The following is a 20924-nucleotide window of genomic DNA, read 5'->3' as shown; positions in this document are numbered from 1 at the left end:
ACCATTTTCAAATTAAAATACAGTAAATATTTCCCCATGTTGTTAAGTATTAGAGAAGCTTCCTATGTACCAGGTGCTGTGCTCAGCGTTTTACATATTTTATTTTAGGAGATAGCAAGCAAACAACTCACTGAATATTGGAGATGGAAATAGATCCCCAAAAGGTCACCTGGGTCTCTCTGCCTGGAATCACTCAAACTCTATACTATACAACAAGGACAGAGAGACATCTCTGATTAACATTAGGATTAACCAATTTTACTTAACAATTACAAGATTATATAGCTGACTATACCACTTATTCATATGTAAGTATGAATAACCCCACAATGTACAGTCAAACAGGCAGCAAACGGATCAGATAGGAATACGTTCTCCTTAAATCTTGGTTATCTATATATTCATCCAGTTAATTTTAAACCTCTATCCACTTCCCCTTCCCTTTTTAGCTGCTGGTTTCTGGGTACTCTTAGAAGACAAATACATGATAGTGTCACCCTAAGAAAAATGTGTTTTGAAAGGAAAATCCACCTTACAAAAATCAGGGGAATTCCCTGGTGGTCCAGTGGTTAGGACTCTGCACTTTCACTGCCAAGGCCCTGGGTTTGATCCCTCGTCAGGGAACTAAGATCCCACAAGCTGACTGGCGTGGCCAAAAAAAAAAAAAAAAATCACACATAGTGTTCCAAAATCAAAAAGAATATGGTCTTTGAGTTATCCACTGTTTTTGGAAGGTCTGTGTTACTATTCCTCCCAGTATCCTCCTCAGAACCTGCAGTGGGTTTTAAACCACTTTCAATTAAGCAACAGAAAACTCAAAAGAAAGCATCACACCAATCGAGCCCACGTACCCACAGCTCTCAGTTGTATCCTAGCTGGTAAGACAAAAGGAGGAAAAACAAATCTTTTCTTTTTGCTCTAAAGAAAACTAAGCAATATTCTCTCAGCTGGGTAAACAAGAAAGCACTCCAAATTTACCAAACTAGTAATAAATCAGAAGAGAGGCCCCGCATGTTGTCTAACACCAGGAGCCTCGTCTTGCTGCAATCCCCAGACCCATCCCCTTCACAGCTGCCGCCTATGGGCCATCCCCTGTGTTGTACCAGCTGGGCCTGATATCTATGAACTTGTTCCATTTGGGACTGTGCCACCTAATCTTTATGACTACTAGGACTGATGACACTAACCCACATCTCCCAGATCACAAGAGCTACTGTATTTGTCGTATCGGGAGGCCTTTTTCATTTTACCATAGTTCAAGCTCCCCGTGAACTTTCCTCCATTTCAACAGGTCAATCTGTTTAAAGCTATATGCCTCTCTCCACCACACTGTGCCCGTTGCTTCCTTCCAGAAATGTTCCCTGACTAAATGCATGCTACTCTTATCATTCCGTTTCAATATCTAAATATGTTTCTTGTGCCAAAAATTCATAGAGTCAGTACGTATTACTTTAAGAGTTCCTCGCCAGCTGATCACTTGGGCTTGTTGAGGGTAGGAACCTCTTTTCTCCTACTGGTGTTTCCTCGTGGAGGGACATCTTTCAGTGTAACATTCCAGGCCTTTTTCCCTGGGTTGGCAATTTGGGGGACAAGAATTGGACATGTGTAGCCTGGCCACTTCTCCTCCTCTGCTTAGAGATTAGTGTGCAATCCGCTCTACTTCCCCATTCTATAAATGTTAGGGGAGAAGTCAAAGGGCAGGGGGGATGGCTGGTAGGAGGAGGAGGTTCTCCGGTGTTACCTGGGTTGGGTGGGTAAGTCTGATTCTAGGATTCACTTTTAGAAACTCACCTGCCCACAGATATAAACTACATTTTCTAGGATCTGCTTTACGAGTCATAAAGGTGGTATTTTAACCTCCATTTGCATGATTCCTGTATCTCTCCCAATTGTTTCTGACCACAGGCAGGAAAAGAAAGTGCTATGTATTGGGCCCCCTCAAAGCTTAACAGTTGAAGACTATTTCTATAAATAATTCATAATGCACTCCAAGGGCAGGAGAACTGAACTACTTCCTCTGTCTGATGGTCCTGCACCCCTATTCCAATGGCATCCAATGCAGTGCTACCCACGGGGCGTCACACAGGCCATTACGATGCTCAACACCAGGAGGCACCGGACTGCAGTGGTGAAACTCAACAAGCTCTAGGAATGCTTGCTGAGCTCCAAAGAAATAAATCCTACCTCCAGTGTCTTCACAGTTACTCAGACCTGCCTCTCCCCCAAATTGTCACACCCAAACAATCTAGGAATGAAGAATGGGTTTAAATTTTCATTTCTGAAATTCTTCCAGAAAAGACTATGAGTTCCTCTTAGATAGCACAGACCAGTCATTTCAACCTTTCGCTTTTTTAGAGCGAAGCGTTTTTAACTAATGAAACAATACTCAAAGTCTCAGTACATGAAACAGTTCCTTCAAGCAAACAGGAACCATTCATAGCCCAGAGCCCCACCCACCCAATTTCCCTTACACCCCTCTGGATGCACCCAGGGATATTCAGGAACCCTTTGGCTCCATTCAAATAAAGACCTGCCCGGGGGCAGACGCCCGAGCAGTTGGCCTCCGGGGACCTCTCCTACAGCCCAGATTCTGCAGCAGCATCCATTCCATCAGGATAAAAGAGAGACAATGAATGCACAAATATTCACACACACACACACACACACACACACACACACACAAAATCAGGAAGAGGTTAAAATTCTGGGAAAAACCAAGAAAAGCAAGTAATTAATGCCTTGTTTCTGCAAAAAAGAACAAAGGGTCAATGATAAATTTTCTATTAAAGGCAGATCAATACACAAATCCAGGAGAAACACATCCTACTGATGGCAAAGGCTGCAGCTCTCTCCTGGATGAGGATGCCCAGTAGAAGGGGAGTTCCAGGTCAGGCTCCTCCTTCTGGTCACTCTGTGATGGTCATCCCTTACGTAGCTCCCTTGGGTTATGCAGTAATGAACCTGACAACCTAACCTGGCTATAGGGTTTCTCAACCACAACAGTCAGATAACAAAACAGCAAGGCTCAGGTGTATGAGAGAATTTTTGGCCTCCTTCCCTGGACCTCCTCCCAGGTAGTCTCTAGAGCCAGGCATCCAGGCCATGTTTGACAGCAACAGAATTGACCAAGCCACTGTGATTGGCTCTTGAGAAGGGTTGCATGTGCTGGGCCATTCCGGTGGGTCCAGAAACTAGACTAGAGAATGGCAGTCGGCCCCAGGAAACAGACCAATAGGATTTGAGTCAACTTTATTGAGACAAATGACAAGTGTAGACAGGATGAGAGAGCATGAGGGGGCAAGTAGTGACCACTGGCCATTAGAACATCTGATTCAGAATCCCAAGCCCTGCGTTTGAGCCCTATCTCTTCATTTATTTTATGTCTTGGCCACACCACTTTAACTTCTCTCAGAACCAGTTTCCTTATTTGTAAAATGGGAATAATAGACCTACTTTAGACTAAGTTAAAATGTACGATGATACACAGATATTTAAAACTCTTACTTTCCATTCTTCCTTCCTTTTAAATTCTTTACCTATAAGGTTAAAATGTTCAGTCTCACTTCAAAGAGGTGTTCGTATGACTTTAAAAGAGAATGTATCTTAAGGTGTTTAATGAAACTCCAAAGCTGCCTCCACCTGTTCATAAGGAAAAGGGCCAGTCTCAACCATAACAAGGGAAAAGGTAGAAAATTCAATGCTTAAGTCTCCATGTAATTTAAATTTGACTGAAGGGCGAAAAACAAAACCTCAATAAATGGAGAGAGTTACACTGTTTGTAGATTAAAAGAATCAATTCTGTAAGATGTCAAACCTCCCTTTTTAATATATAAATTGAATGCAATTTCAATCAGAATCTCAATTCTTCCTTTTTTCATTTGTTTTTCTCAGAGCTTGATGAATTGACATTCAATTCAAATAGAAAAGTAAAGGTAGAAGAACAGCCAAGAAATATTTGAAGAGAAAACATATGACAGGGACTACCTACTATAGTAACTAGGAGCCATTGGCAATGACCCTAAAACAAGCAATAATGAAGACAATAGTATCATTTACTGAGTGCTTCCAGCGGGGCCAAACCCTGACACATCACGGTTTACCTTTCACAACAACTCTGTGAAGTGGAATTGCTACTGTGACATTAACCCCAATTTAAATATGGACAACCCAAGTGGGAAAGCATTTTAACCAAACTCATGTAGCTAATAAGTTACACAAGGAAAAAGAGGAGAGACACAAACCCATGAAATGTGTGAGAACTTAGCATATGTAAAACGAGCATTTCAAATTGGAAAGAAAGAGCTGGATGATAATAAAGAGTGCTATAAAAGTAACAGAAGGAAAAATGAAAGAATACTTTTATTATTTAGGTAAGGAGAAGGGCTTCCTAAGTATTATATAAAGGTCAGAACCATAAAGGAAAAGACTGACAAACATTTTTTACTTCTATATGGTATTTTAAAAGTCTTTAATTAAAGAGAAAAATTTTAATAGGCAAGATGTTTTCACTATGTGTGTGATTTAGGATCAATGTCTCTCACATATAAGCAGCTTCTAGTACTGAAAAAGTAAAAGACAATCTATTGGTAAAATAGGCAAAAGACGACTGTTTCCTATTAGATTTGTCTTCACAACAGATTGTCACCTCCTCAAAGGCAGAGTCGGTTTCTTATATGTGGATCTCTTTGGCTCAAACAGAGGGTGGCGTGAGAGGTGTTGAGTTATCCACTGTTTTTGGAAGGTCTGCAGTAGGTAATCAATAAGGACTTAGCCGGCAGCTTCTCTTGCTCTAAGCTGCCTTTCCCTGGGCTTCTCTGCTGGAGAAGCTGATCCACAGCTCCCAAACCAGGGTCCCCAGACACACCATGAATTGTGGAGTCAGTCAAATGCTGGGGGGTGTTATCCAGAGGGTGAACTGATTTCACTAAGGGCTGATACTTCTTAACTTTCTTGTTCGAAAAATGGAAAAACTAATTGGCCAGCCCAAAAGTGGCCACCTAAATATTTGCTGAATGAGTTCATGAATGATGACTGTCATTGATATGAGAAAATGATCCAGCATACTGAGAATGAGTTAAGTCACAATACAAAATATATAGCAATTCCAAAATGCCCAGGTTTACTGGTCAGACTGGCCAATAGATAGAAAGAAACGTTTCAAATAAGCCAGTCTCCAAGATAGGTAATAGTATTACACACACTCATTCCAAAACACACCATGAAGCCTTCTGCTAATTACTTCCAACTCCCCAAAAGGTAAAATAAACATGAATGCCTATCACTAGCGGATCCTTTCTACAAAGTTATCCTTGTAAATACTAAAGAATGGGAGGGGGGAGAATCAAAACAATTTATTAAGAGTTTATAAAGAAAATCACAAGAATTAAATAGAACATATGGGCAAAGAATCTGAACAATTAACATAAAAAAGTAATTTTAAATGGATATTAAATAGGAAAAATACTTCACTCTCACTAGCATTAAAAATACTCATTAAACAAAAAAATGTAATTATAGGCAATCTGTTCAGTGCTAGAGCAATTCAATGAGTCAGACACTCACAGTCTGCAAGTGAACTTGGAAATGCATTCAATTCTGGAACACAATTTGGCAAAATGTCTCAGGAACCTTGCTTCACATTCTTTAACACAGTAATTTTCAACTTCTAGGAAATATTTCAGAATGTCAACTAATATCTTTGCATGAAGATCTTCACCTCAACATTATATTTAATCAAGAAAATTTAGAGACTCATAAATATCCAACAATAAAGGAAGTGTTAATAAAATTCCTTCTAAATTATATTTATGGGGAATTTTAATGATAAGGATATTTTTATGATAAAAAATTAAATAAATGTACAATTTCAAATTGCATACATGTCAAAGTCTCAACTATGTAACATGTGCAAGACAAAACACCAAAATGTTAATAGGATGGTAGTATTTCTCCAAGTCTTTGAGTCTTTAGGGTGATTGATTTTCTTCTTGAAGCCTTCATACGTGTTCTCCATAGTAAAAATGCATTCATTTAAAAATCAGAGAAAAAAGAAAAAAAACTTTCCTCTAAATGATGACATTTCACATTTTAAAATCTCAAATGGGTGACATTTCCCCCACGGGACTCCATACTGCTTTAAAATGCTGAAAGTTTCAATCTATTGAACTACAAATTGTGAAAGTAGCAGCAAACCTGCCTCCTCCTCTCTCTCCTCCCATCCATCTCTGTTCAGTCTGCTCCTCCCGGGCCAGCCGGTCAGTTCAGCCCCACAAGGCTTGCTCCTTGGCTCCGAAGCCCTCACTGTGAATCACACACTCTTGGGTCACTCATCTGTTTCTTGGTAACTGTCAAGTTCCTTTCAAAGTCACTCAGCAAACATGGGCCGAGCGCCTCCTCTGGGCTGGGCTGTGTGCTAGACACTTGCCAGTCAGTGGGCTCCACTGGCAAGTCCCTAGGCTCAGCCTCCTCCCATTTCCCCAGACACCTCTCCTTCTCAGCTGCCTCTTCCCCACCGCTCCCCCAGCAGGCCACAATCATCTTGCCGCCGCGGTGATTCCTAACGGGTCTCCCACCTCTGGTCTCCTACGATGCATTCCATCTCCACTCTCTAATGGAGTCATCTTTCTGAAATGAAAATCTTACTACTATACACTTAACCCTGCTTAAAACCGCTCAACACCTCTCACGCCACCCTCTGTCCCCAACACCTCTGCTCTTAAGACAAATTCTAAACTCTTTAACGTGGCTGCACGATCGGCCCTTCTCAACCTCTCCAGCTACACTGGTGACCCATGCATTTACAGATTTATTTAATTACTCCATGAGTTCAGGTGGAACACCTTCTGGGTCAGGCACTGTGCTGGGTGCAGGGGATCCAGCCGGGTAGAGACACACCCTGTAGGCGTGGAAGTCAGCCTTCACTGCAGCTGCTTTCTGTCCTTGCTACTCAGAGTGTGATTCATGGACCAGCGGCATTAACATCACCTGGAGCAGAATCTTGGGCCCTTCTGCAGACCTACCGAATACAAGTATATACTTTTTTTGATTTGCAGGTGATGTTATATATCCTGTCAAAGTCTGAGGAGTTCTGCTTTGCGTTTCTTCAAATGTCAGTGCTGCTCTCCCCTATTGCCCTCTCCACGTGCCCTTCATCAGCCTGGGATACTCTTTGCCCTTCTCTCTGCCTAACTCCCCACTATCCTTCAGTTTCTGCATGAATTTCCTGCCTGCTAGGAAGACTTCCTTCCCTGACCTCCTAAGTTAGGGTGAAGGGACACCCCCCATGTGATGTCACCATCAAAACACTTACAGCTCTATACTGTGATGTGGCCCCCGACCCCTGCAAACACTGTGGAAGCAGAGGCTGGGTCTGTCTTTTCGTAACTGCGTTCCTAGGAGCAAGTCTAGTGTCTGACAGAGTCAGACCTCGCTTTATTGCGCTTCACAGACACCACATTTATTTTTTAACAAGTTGAAGGTCTGTAGCAGCCCTGCATTGAGCAAGTCTATTGGCACCATTTTTCCAACAGCATTTGTTCACTTCATGTCTCTGTGTCACATTTTGGTAATTCTCACAATATTTCAAACCCTCTACAGCAAAAAGATTACAAGTCACTGAAGGCTCATATGATGATTAGCAAAAAATTAATTAAGGCATACACATTGTTTTTTTAATAGACATAATGCTACTGCACACTTAATAGACAGTTATGTTTACAGTATACCACTATAACAACTTTTACATGCACTGGAAAACCAAAAAATTTGTGGAACCGAACCTACAATATCTCTGCGGTATGCCTGTAGTTGGTCAGTAAAAAGCCATTAACAAAAACGTAGAATTTGGTGCAACTGTAAAATACCTAGGCTTAAAAAATAATTTAAAGTTTCTAAATTCCTCAGGTGAGGGTAGATTTGGAGGAGTTGGGGACAGTGAACAGGTTCCTAGGAAGAAACCAACACTATCTGCATCCATGTCTGCTTCATGTTTTATGTACAGGCTTAGCCTTGGACGAAACCCCTGCCAGCCCACTGGACATCCTTGTGTAAATTAGAAAGAGAAGTTCCTCCCTCAGCACAGATGCAATTCTAGGCCAGGGTGCACTGAGGACCTAGCAAGCAAACTGGTTTCTGGTTGCCCCCATGCAGGGTAGAGCCTGCACCACCATATGTGGTGGCCCTGCCTTGTGCCCCGACTAAAACCAACCCCGTCTGGAAAGAACAGCCATGGAGCAAGCACTGGAAACCAGGTCCCGGCTCGGCATGACCTCGGGTGAGGAATTTACCTTGTTATACAATGGAGATACGTAACGTCAGCCATGACTACTTCACGGGGCTCTCTCAACATTTTTAAATAGAGTGGCGTCATACTTTCCACAGAGTGTATTTTCTAAAATCAAAGGGTAGGGTAGAAGTTGCATATGACCACAATTGCTCTTGAGAATGCCTTCACATCACCCATGAAGTAGAGTCCATGCCCAGGCTGACATGCCACTCTGGAGACTGGCATGCGTCTCTCTCAATAAGCCCACCACAACCTCCAGGGAGGGAAGAGATGCTGATTCTTTGGTAAAAACATCAGTTGAACTGACTGGCTTCCATGCCTAGGCCACATCTACCTAACGTACAGAACCGGAAGTACCAGAATCACCCTCAGTGCGATGAGATACTCACAATACGAGGCCTTCAGCCCCCGAGGCAGCTGAGGGAACAGTAGATTCCCCCCTGCCATCGCATACTCACTCTGGGGTACATGCCCACTGAAGAGAATAGCAAGTGGAATCATTAATTCAGTTTTAATTATGTTTCCCTCTCTCTTCCTTTTATGCCCACCATGTATGGTTGACTTTGAGCAAGTTAAATGCATAGTCTAATGAAGCTTGAAAACTCTGAAGCAAAGTATAAACGCAAGGCATTATCTTTGTGATGCGCCTACCTGATTAGTAGTCTGTGATGTGGGGAAATCCACACTGTTCAGGACACAAAGCTACCAGTGTGGGAAACTTTAACTCACTCCCTTAGCTCTGGGCTCACGGGCAGACCCCTCCCCTCCCATGCAAAGGCACTGCTGGCGTGCTCCTGGGAACAGCTGTTGCTTTGAGTTGTGTCTCCCGTAGAGGATGGGCTGGCACGGAGCCAGTCACAGTCTTTCACCTCATTCTTCTCAGGCCTATTTGGCAAAATGTCTCAGGGTAGGAACTAGGGTAGGTCTCGAGGTAGGAACTAGACCTACTGGCTGAGGAGGTGACATGGTACAAGGCAGCAACTCTAGTGTGAAAGTGCAGGACCAACCCTCTCAGAGTTGCTGATGCCCAAAGCTAATCTCTCAGCTCAGCGTCTGCACTGGCCACCAAGCAAAGAGTCCTCTCGGTTGCCTGCACCAACACTCCAGACTGAAAAAAAGTCCCAGCTCCTTCCAGATAAAAGCCACATGTGCCCACTGCTTTCCAGAGCAAAACATATCATCCTGAATGCCACCAAAATAAACACTTATCCTAACGTGCCACCTGGGCCATTCTGGAAATGTTCTAGTGAACCAATGACCTACTTAGTTCAATCCTACATATAAAGAACAGGATTTCTTACAACCAAATAGTGTTTTGAAAAACCAAGCACTCGGTCTTCCCTGGTGGCACAGTGGATAAGAATCTGCCTGCCAATGCAAGGGACATGGGTTCGAGCCCTGGTCCGGGAAGATCCCACATGCCGTGGAGCAACTAAGCCTGTGTGCCATAACTACTGAGCCTGCGCTCTAGAGCCCGTGAGCCACTACTGCTGAAACCCACGTGCCACAGCTACTGAAGCCTGCATGCCTAGAGCCCATGCTCTGCAACAAAAGAAACCAGAGAAGCCCTTGTACCGCAACAAAGAGTAGCTCCCACTCGATGCAACTAGAGAAAAGCCCGCGCACAGCAACGAAGACCCAACACAGCCAAAAATTAAAAAATAATAAAAATTAAATTAAATTTAAAAAACAAAGCACTCTTCAACACCTCTGCAGCCCTGCTACGGCTATGTTTCCATACAGCCCACTTTCCATACTTCCAATACAATTAACCTCCATTCAACAGGAAACTGCTAAGAGAAAGCAAGTTCTATACTTGTGTATAGCTATTGACCTAGATTCTTCATTAATATACTTGTGGAAGTTATTATACACAAAACAAATACCAATTAACAATACATTTTGACTAACAGTGATTACAGTATTAATTTGATTAATACTGTCTCTGACAGAAAACTGGGGTCACCAGGGAAACAAAATTTTATTTAGAAACTCTTAATTGGGCATCTACTGGTGTTACCCGCTGTGCTAAGTGCTATAGGGAGATAGATACAAATGTGAACTGGACAGAGATTCTAACCCACCTCCTCCCTCCCCACCTAAGAAGCCTTAAAGTCTACAAGTGCCTTAGGCCAACAACTCAACATAAGGAAACCAATAGGAAAAACACTAACTCTGGGCAGAAAAGAGATCACGAAGTCTTAATTGGTTAGTGACAAGTACAAATGCTCATGTGAAGAACTGTAACTCATCAATCCATACCATTTACCCCAACATACACACTGGCTTCAAGGAACAACATTTAGCTGATGGGAGAAAAGAAAACCTAAGACAGCAACAGAGAAAGAGGAGATATTTTACTCTTCCAAGCACATCAAGGTATGGTTCAGAATGGTCTGAATACTCACTGTTCTTCTTGTACATCAAAATTTCAAAGGAATTCATCTCATAGTTCTCAAATGTCTGCCGCACCTTTTCAATGGTGTCTTTATCAGTCAGCTCCCCGTACATAAAACTGCAAAGCAACCAAACAGCCCAAGTTAGATGAACAAGTATTTATTATTCTACAAGCATCTGTTTTTACCTGCTCTATACCCAGCACTGTGCTATGCACTGTGGAACACACACTGTGGAACACACACACACACACACACACACACACACACACACGCACAATGAAAACATTTGTTCAATCAAAAACGATTTACTGATTGAGCTGGAATCAAGACTCCATCCCTGTCCCCCCAAAACTGACAGTCGAATGAGATACACTAGAAAACAGTAGATCAGAAAACAGTAGATTAGAGAATATAGTATGACCAACACATGAGGAATTACAACACTAAGAATCGGCACAGAGCACTGTCTGAGTGGTCAGAAAAGGCTTCCCAGAGGCAAGAACAAAAGAGATCTAAAGAGCAGGTGGAAATCTGCTGAGAAAAGGAGGGAAACGAACATTCTAGGCAAAAGACAAGCATGTGCAAACGCACAGAGGTGAGAGGAAGGTTAATTCTGGAACCTGAATACGGTTCAGTTCCATATGTCTGGAATGTAGACAGTAAGGGGAAAATTAGCAACAGGTAATATGGAGAGGTAAGCAAGGGCCAGATCATGGAGGAGATCATGGCATTACAGGTCAGGTGAAGTCATTTAAACTTTATCCCGAAAGCAATGCAGGGAGAGCCCCTGCAGGGTTTCAGGCAAAAGAGTTACATAACAAGATCTGCATTTTAGAAATACAACTCTGAGAGACGTCCTGAGAAGGATGGCAGAATAAATCTGGACCACAGATTTTTCCTCTTCTAATTCCTAACAAATTAAACAAAAGAATAGGAAAAAAAAAAAGTCACCAAACAAGAAAAAGGGCGCAATTTGATGCTCTAAACATCAAGACATACTGTAGCTAAGGAAAGAAAAGAAGATTCAGCAAACAGAAGATTCAGCCACTGTCTGTGCAGCTCTTTTTCCTACCCCACCACTAAAAAAGAAAAAAGAGCTCTGGGTTGAATAAATCCAGATGATAAAATTCTACAAATTCTTTCTAATACTTCTCCACACTCCTCAAAATTTGGAGAAAAGTAAACTAACAGGGTAAATAAGCATCCTGAAAAAAAATTAGAGAAAACCTCTGGATAGTAGAAGCTTCTGCCTACTAATACTGGTTCTCAGCAGAGGAAGGAAAACTGCTGGGACTGTCCATTTTCTTGGGTCCGCACACTGAATATGGTCTGAAGACCAAGGTTTTTCCCTCTAGGAATGGGATAACATTCCCAACAACTAGGCTGAGCGACACTAACAAAACGTGAGAGGAGAGAAACCATCCCTCAATGGGGCTGGAAAAGCCAGTCCTCCAACAAAGGCTGCCCATGGACCCGCCCAAGCATGTCCCCTGCCCACCCCAGGCCTTCAGACGACACCAACAAGGAAGGACAGCCATGCTCAGCCCTCAAGGCTTATGTAATGTATAGAAGCAGCGGCGTGGGTTCCCAAACAATACACAACCCATCTTCTAAAATTGCGCATACCTAACTGTGCAATTTAGCTTTTTCTTGATGACTTGAATCATAGAATCACAGAATTTCAGAACTAACAAGAACCTCAGAAGTTATCAAGCACAATTCCTGAACCAAGTCAAGCGCCATGTTTAGCTTGATACTGGAACAGCCGTGGGCTTACTGTGAGCTTCCACTTTCCAGCACCCGGCAAGAAAAGTGCCCTAGCTATTGACTTTATGAATTCTGTGTCACTTTTGTTATCACGTCCCTTCCCAGCCCACTGAGAGATGCTATTATCTGTGGTTCCCCGTGAGCCCATCTCATGTAGTACTCTGCTTTGGGGCTGTGTTCTTCATCTATAAACCAGGAAAACAGATAATTGAGCTGGGTGAATTACCTTTAAAAAGAAGGATAGATCAAGACTAAATTAGCCATGCCTGAGAACAAGAGGATTTCTTTCTCCCAGGAGGTAAAAACTTAAGCTCTATAACCATTTTACTTAGCTGGTTTTGCTCTAAGGCCTTTTTAGCTTCCTCCCACTTTCCCTTTCTGAATGGATTTGCTAGATAAGTGACTTATGTGATGGTTGTATAGGCTGGCAATTTCCTTCACAAGGTAAAACCAATCCCTGCAAAGTGGAGTCTTCAAATAAATGAAGTACCATAATTATGCCCAGCTTTCCTTACTCTTATGTACTTTTTCAAGTTGTAGTTTAGTGGTAGGTGTACATTTCCTTTGTCTGGACATTAGATTTCAGATGCCTGCAATGCAAGAAATAAGCCAAAAGGCTCCTGAGCAATTAGGGATGTGGCTAACACAAAGGCACGTTTACTTTCCTTCTAGAGAAGGGACACCTTCAGGGAATTAAATAAGTTTCTTAGAGCTGCGCGTAAAAGAAAGTTGGCTAAATTATCCAGTTCTCTTATCTGATTTTCTTAAAGTGTCTGACTATAGCCAATAAGAAGCAAGAAAGGTAAGGAAAGGCTGCTCAAGTCACACGAAAAAGCGAAGCTCACTCTCCCAGTGTGTTCTGACTGTGTACGTGCACGTACAGATGGAGACACAGATGCACATACACAGATACTTAAGAGGATAACAGCACACCGAGAATATAAGAGAATTCTATCGCAATACTTGAGTCATCATTTTTAAACTGTTGAGGGAATCTTTTTTTTTAACACCTTTATTAGAGTATAATTGCTTTACAATGGTGTGTTAGTTTCTGCTGTATAACAAAGTGAATCAGCTCTACATATACGTATATCCCCATATCTCCTCCCTCTTGCGTCTCCCTCCCACCCTCCGTATCCCACCCCTCTCCTTTGAGGGAATCTTCAGTTTTCCATTTCCCAGTCCCAAAAACCTAAAATTTAAGAAAATGATAATATTTTCAAAACATTTAATACTTTTCACCAAATGAGTTACTTGGCTGATTTAATATCAAGAAAATGCAACTTCTGAGAACCAAAGACTATGACTGGGTCAGATGGGTTTTTCCACCCTTTGGAGATGAGTTCACTTTTGGGTGTAGCAGGTTTAGGAAGCTGATTCCACTGCATGCGAACACCACTGAAGACAGAAGACTCTGAGGAAGGCGAGGAGTGAGAGGCGCCAAAGGCTGTGGAGCCAAGACCTTGTTGGGGCAGCACAGGGTCCGGGTCACACGCTCCGCAGGACACCTTGAAGATGCTCTAAAAGAGCTTTTCTAGTGCCACGGCCCAAGGGCGCTGCTTGGTTAGGAACCCTGTCAAATGCACAAGCTTCACAGCACCCTTTGCTTCTGCCTTTGAGTCAGTGATCAGAGAGAGATGTGACAGCAACAAGGCAGCAGGACATGGTTCTCTTCTCGTTTTCTGATGAAAAGCCCTATGAACAAGGCCCTTGTCTCCAACATGCTGTTTATTCTTAAAAAACGGCCATACGTGTTTTAAAATCAATTTAATCATCTAAAATCATCCATTTCATTTGATTTCACTTAATCTTCTTTCACATAATTTCCATCTAAACCCTCATAAAATTTTGAGTTCACATTTTATTGATAAAATGATTTTCCTGAGTTTTTCTAGGTTTTCTCCCATGTCACTGACTGTAAATTCATTAGCTGTAGGGACTATGTTTTAGATCTTCTTTGATTTTCCCAGTACAGTGTGTGAACTAGAGATGATCGTGCAATAAATATTCCTGAATGAACGCTGCATGAAAGGAAATTCCCAAGCTGAGTAAGCCAGTTTCTTTTTCCAAAAAGATACCATGATAGAGTGTTGAACAGAACCCCAAACATAAATACCTGCAGGTACTGCTTTTTTGCATCACTTCCGCCCTGTGATAGCCAGACAGCTTGCAAAATCCATCATTGCTGTACACGATAGGCCAGTCCACTATCTGGGCATTCCCCAACACAAAATTAGTATCTGTTAAAAAAAAAAAACAAAACAGAAGAAGAAGAAGGGGAAGGAGAAAAGAAAAGGGCATATGAGGCAAGACATTAGTTGAGAATCAATGAGGACATAAATAATAACCAATCCAGGTATTTTTGTTTCCCTCCAAAATGGCCCTCTGAGGAATACAGAAGAACAGAGCTTTAGAACTGAATATTTGGAATGCAAACGCTGAGGTTTCTGTACTCCAAAGGAAGCATGCTTCACCAACCAACCAACGTTTTCGGCAGAAATCCAGTGATTTCCGTAAGACATACTCAAGTCCTAATTTTTCATCTCCGTGAGATTATGCTGGTAATGTGGAGCCAGAGAGAATCCAAAAGTAATTTCTTCTGGGCTCCATCCAGCATCTTGGCCCTGTCAGTCTTTTGGGCAGAAGCTATAAACTGGCCTTATGCACCCTGATTAATATTTGCTGATCCTTGGAGGAGAAGGCCTTCTTAGAAAGGCAAGGGGACAGCAGGTTGCCTCCTGGAATACACACACCAGAGAGCCTTCCTCTCCATAAAGAAGTGACTTAGACCTTCCTAATGCTAGGGCTCTATAGAACCTGATCAAGATGCTGGCAATGACAAAAACTTTCTTACTGATTTTGAAATCATGGAGCCGCAGAAAGCACATTGCAGAGCTCTTTCATGGAGCACCGGCCCACCATTCACTTGTGATGCGGGGATTAAGTAAGCCAGATATGTTGGGCTATTTAGCGTGTTCTCACCACTTTCCACATTTTTAAAGATCAGAAGTCTTCGATACCTTTTGTGCTCAGGAAATCAAGTGTCCCTCTTCTCTTTTCAAGACCTTAAGCAAATAACATCCAGAACTTCAATATAATCATTATTTTGGCTTGGCTCTCTCCCCTCCACAGAATAATCACCCCTTCCACACCTCCACCCGACCAAAAAAAGGAATGAAAGGACACACATACAGACCCTTCTTTTGTTGTAAACCGGAGGGGGTTTTGTTTATATATATACACTATGTGGAGTGGAATTATGGTGACATGTAATGTCCTCATTTAATTGGGAGGTTAATTTTGTTCTAGTACAGCATTTACAGTTTATGCACAATATGGGTAACCATCCTTTCCTATCTATGTGAGGAAAAGAGGAAGGAGAGGCAGGAGGAATAGCTAAATACCATAATCTACTCTTTTTTCTGACATTTGGTTTGTTTATTAACACTTGCAAACATTCGAAGGCTCTTAGATTTGAGTGGGCAGCTTAGCTGCCACCAGCTTTGAGAAGACTCTCAGCAGTGCTCCAGCTATACAGCGTACCTGGATATCTGTTCCTTTCTGGTGGTCCAAAAGGATGGTACCTACCTCACTGTGCCCTCACAATCTGCTGCAGCCCCTTCCAGTGTGAGCAATCTTGGTGAAAGGTGATGTCTCTGCTTGGTGGTTTCGGCCACCAGGAAAGCTGACAGCTAAAGGGCCTGTAGCAGTGGCTCCCCACCCCGCCAAGAGAGACCTGACCTCAGCCAGATGGACCCCACGCACCTGAGCCTCTGACGGTGGACACGAGAGGGAACTAGCAGGTGGTCACCAGGTCGTGGGGTGCTCATCCACGCCTTCCTGCTGGGAGAGCATGGCTGCATCCCTCACCCAGCCTGCAGATGCCTTCAGGGCCACCCGGGATCCTACGCCTGGCTCCCCAATCTAAGGTGGGTGCCGTGGCTCCTTCATTTCCTGCTCAAAATTTCCTTCTACTCCAAGTTGTCAGAGCTCAGCTGTGTACTGGAAGTAAGACTCCTCACTGAGAACCCCTGGATGTGGTGACGTGGGCACTGCTGACCTCATGGGCTACGGCACTTGCAGCCAACCTGAGCCTCATAGGGTCAGAGATTCAGCATCAGATAAAACAACAATATTGGTTCCACAGTCAGAAGTAGCAGAATTAAAATGAAAGAAGAGCTTACTTACTTATTTATTAGCAATGGAAGCTACGCTTACTATCAGTCTGAGCAGGGACTTCAACTAGAGGGATTCATTTTATGAATACGCACAGCTTCAAAGTTCTAACCTGGCTAAATTTAGAGAGCGCCTATCACTTATTTGTGCAATTTCTTTCTCTTTGCTGAAGATACGCATCTGTGTACATATCTATTGTGATGAGTAATACAGTAAGTTACTCTTAATGTACTCTTGGGAATGCTTTGATATACTGAAAAGGAACAGAAAACAGCACCATCATGAAGTGAATCTGCAAACCTGCTAATCTTATAAATATGCCTTTAGTAAAAATACACAGCCAGTCCTTCCCTCTGTCTCTCCCTATATATGCACAAATACTTCAAGTTCCCATTGTATATCAAGCACAATGCAAAACGCTGGGATATCCAGCTTGACAAGGTATGGCCCATGCCCTTCGGGAACTTACCAGAACAAATAGGCCTGCATACAACTACCTAAACAGGGCATGAAATACTTAACTCTGTTCGAGGGAGGTAAAGGACTGTGTCTCTGAGTGGTCACAGTGGAAGCTGCTCTCGTCTGGAAGGATGAGTAAAATTCACTTAAACATTTTCAATGCCTAAAATGTACCTGCCACAGATGACACAAAAATAGACAGAGAACTGAAAATACGACGCCTGCCTCTGGTAAATGTAAGAGGCTGTGGGAAGAACAGAAAATTTCAGGCAGAGGACCCAGCATGAGCAAAGGTCGGGCAGCACAGGACACAGAGCAGACTGGTGTACACACAGGGCAGCCAGGAACACGAATGAGCAGGAGGTGAGCCTGCAGACTGGACTGCAAAGGGTCTTGAATATCAGGGAGCTCTGACTTTATTCTAGAGACAAGCTAACCCTTCATGCTGGTCTTCTCTCCCTGAAAAAACTCACGTTTCTTGAACTGAGTAACTAAGCCTTAAAAGAAGTACAAAATTCACTGAATTATCCCTGAGTTCATATGAAGTCTAGTCAGTTTAACTCACTCTCTTAAGTTCTTAAGAAGAACTTAAAAAAAGTAAAAAAAAACTAGTTAGTATCCTCAGAAAGACTCAAGTGACAATATACCCATAAAACAAAAACAAGATGCTGGGTGGGGGTGGGGGTGGGGAAGACCCATAGGAGAACAAATGAACAAGTAAATAAGAGCTCCTGTAAATTCAAAGTAACAATTAAAAATTCAGCATAAATGTTAGAAGACAAAATAAAGTCTCACAGAGTACAGTACAGAAAGAGACATAAAAAAATAAGACACAGAAGATCAATCAAGAAAAACAGCATGCATCCTAATAAGAAGAGCAGAAAGAACAACACAAGAATAGGACAGAAGACTTTTTTTTTAAATTAAATGATCAAATCTGAGGGTAGAATAACAATATTTTCAGATATGATCTTCAGGTAAGATCTGGGAAATTTATTTCCCATATATTCTTTCTTAGGAAGTTACTTGAGGATGTTTATCAGCAAAATGAGGGAGTAATACATGAAAGAAGACAACATGGGAACTAGGAAAAAAATGTGGCTCCAAATATAGAAAGCAGGAAAGGAAGCTAATAGAAAACATTCAATATGGATTGCTTCAGAGAACAGAAGTTCCAGAAGAGAAGTTATTTAGAGATAAAGGAGGTCAGGAGTTAATGATATTCCTGATAATCTGGAATAACATAAAAAGTTTAGGCAGACTTCCCTCGTGGCGCAGCAGCTAAGAATCTGGCTGCCAATACAGGGGACACGGGTTCAAGCCCTGGTCTGGGAAGAAGCCACATACTGCAGAGCAATTAAGCCCATGCGCCACAACTACTGAGCCTGCACTCTAGAGCCCATGAATCACAACTACTAAGCCCACATGCCACAACTACTGAAGCCACACACCTAGAGCCCATGCTCCACAACAAGAGAAGCCACCACAATGAGAAGCCCGTGCACCACAATGAAGAGTAGCCCCCACTCGCCGCGACTAGAGAAAGCCCACGCGTGGCAATGAAGACCCAATGCAGCCAAAAATAAATAAATAAATGAATGAATAAAAAATTTTTTTAAAAAAGATACTGAGGCATGTTAAAATTTTAAAACAAAGTTTAGTAAACATATATAATTTGGGGGGCAGAAAAGAAAACTAGAAACATCAAAGAAAACAAAAGCTGTGCAGGAAGGGAAACCAAATCATACTATATCACATCACTGTCATGTAAACACATTATTAAATTCGAATTTCTACAACCAAGTCAAAATGGACAGATCATCCAAAATGAAAGTAAATAAGGAAACACAAGCTTTAAATGATACATTAAACAACATGGACTTAATTGATATTTATAGGACATTGCATCCAAAAACAACAGAATACACTTTCTTCTCAAGTGCTCATGGAACATTCTCCAGGATAGAACATATCTTGGGTCACAAATCAAGCCTTGGTAAAATTAAGAAAATTGACATTGTATCAAGTATCTTTTCCGACCACAACGTTATGAGACTAGATATCAATTACAGGAAAAAAATCTGGAAAAAATACAAATACATGGAGGTTAACCAAGATACTACATAATAACCAAGAGATCACTGAAGAAATCAAAGAGGAAATCAAAAAATATCTAGAAACAAATGACAATGAAAACACAACGACCCAAAACCTATGGGATGCAGCAAAAGCAGTTCTAAAAGGGAAATTTATAGCAAAACAATCCTACCTCCAGAAACAAGAACATCTCAAATAAACAACCTAACCTCACACCTAAAGCAATTAGAGAAAGAAGAACAAAGAAACCCCAACTTAGCAGAAGAAAAGAAATAATAACGATCAGATCAGGAATAAATGAAAAAGAAATGAAGGAAACAATAGCAAAGATCAATAAAACTAAAAGCTGGTTCTTTGAGAACATAAACAAAATTGATAACCATTAGCCAGGCTCATCAAGAAAAAAAGGGAGAAGACTCAAATCAATAGAATTAGAAATGAAAAAGGAGAAGTAACAACTGACACTGCAGAAATACAAAGGTTCATAAGAGATTACTACAAGCAACTCTATACCAATAAAATGGACAACATGGAAGAAATGGAGAAATTGTTAGAAAAGCACAACCTTCTGAGACTGAACCAGGAAGAAATAGAAAATATAAACAGACCAATCACAAGCACTGAAATTGAAACTGTGATTAAAAATCTTCCAGCAAACAAAAGCCCAGGACCAGATGGCTTCACAGGCAAATTCTATCAAACATTTAGAGAAGAGCTAACACCTATACTTCTCAAACTCTTGCAAAATATAGCAGAGGGAGGAACACTCCCAAACTCATTCCACAAGGCCAGCATCACCCTGACACCAAAACCAGACAAAGATGTCACAAAGAAAGAAAACTACAGGCCATTGCCACTAATGAATATAGATGCAAAAATCCTCAACAAAATACTAGCAAACAGATTCCGACAGCACATTAAAAGGATCATACACCATGATTAAGTGGGGTTTATTACAGGAATGCAAGGATTCTTCAATATACGCACATCAATCAATGTGATACACCATATTAACAAATTGAAGAATAGAAACCATATGATCATCTCCATAGAAAAAGCTTTTGACAAAATTCAACACCCATTTATGATAAAAACCCTGCAGAAAGTAGGCACAGAGGGAACTTACCTCAACATAATAGAGGTCATATATGACAAACCAACAGCCAACATCATTCTCAATGGTGAAAAACTGAAAGCACTTCCACTAAGATCAGGAACAAGACAAGGCTGCCCACTCTCACCACTATTAATCAACATAGTTTTGGAAGTTTTAGCCTCAGCAATCAAAGAAGAAAAAGAAATAAAAGGAATACAGGGCTTCCCTGGTGGCGCAGTGGTTGAGAGTCCGCCTGCCGATGCAGGGGACACGGGTTCGTGCTCCGGTCTGGGAAGATCTCACATGCTGTGGAGTGGCTGGGCCCGTGAGCCAGGGCTGCTGAGCCTGCGTGTCCGGAGCCTGTGCTCCACAACGGGAGAGGCCACAGCAGTGAGACCCGCGTACCGCAAAAAAAAAAAAAAAAAAAAGGAATACAAATCGGAAAAAAAGAAGTAAAGCTGTCACTGTTTGCAGATGACATAATACTATACATAGAGAATCCTAAAGACGCTACCAGAAAACGACTAGAGCTAATCAATGAATCTGGTAAAGTAGCAGGATACAAAATTAATGCACAGAATTCTCTTGCATTCCTATACACTAATGATGAAAAATCTGAAAGAGAAATTAAGGAAACAGTCCCATT

General features: G+C 41.9%; 1 protein-coding gene across 2 annotated transcripts in view; it reads right to left on the bottom strand.

Annotated features, from left to right (window-relative positions):
- KCNH1 (potassium voltage-gated channel subfamily H member 1) overlaps window positions 1–20924 on the bottom strand; it is a 414476-nt gene that overhangs the window by 369117 nt on the left and 24435 nt on the right. For both annotated transcript variants that reach the window (XM_060010022.1, XM_060010026.1), the window contains exons 2-3: window positions 14567–14690; window positions 10693–10799 (exon numbers count right to left, since the gene is read on the bottom strand). In XM_060010022.1, the coding sequence (XP_059866005.1) occupies window positions 10693–10799; window positions 14567–14690 (231 nt within the window). The remainder of the gene's footprint in view (window positions 1–10692; window positions 10800–14566; window positions 14691–20924) is intronic.

The sequence above is a fragment of the Delphinus delphis genome, chromosome 1 (assembly GCF_949987515.2).
Source record: "Delphinus delphis chromosome 1, mDelDel1.2, whole genome shotgun sequence".
In the NCBI taxonomy this organism is placed as follows: Eukaryota; Metazoa; Chordata; class Mammalia; order Artiodactyla; family Delphinidae; genus Delphinus; species Delphinus delphis.
Note: the sequence above shows the minus strand (reverse complement) of the source record. Positions and strands in the feature narration are given on the sequence as shown.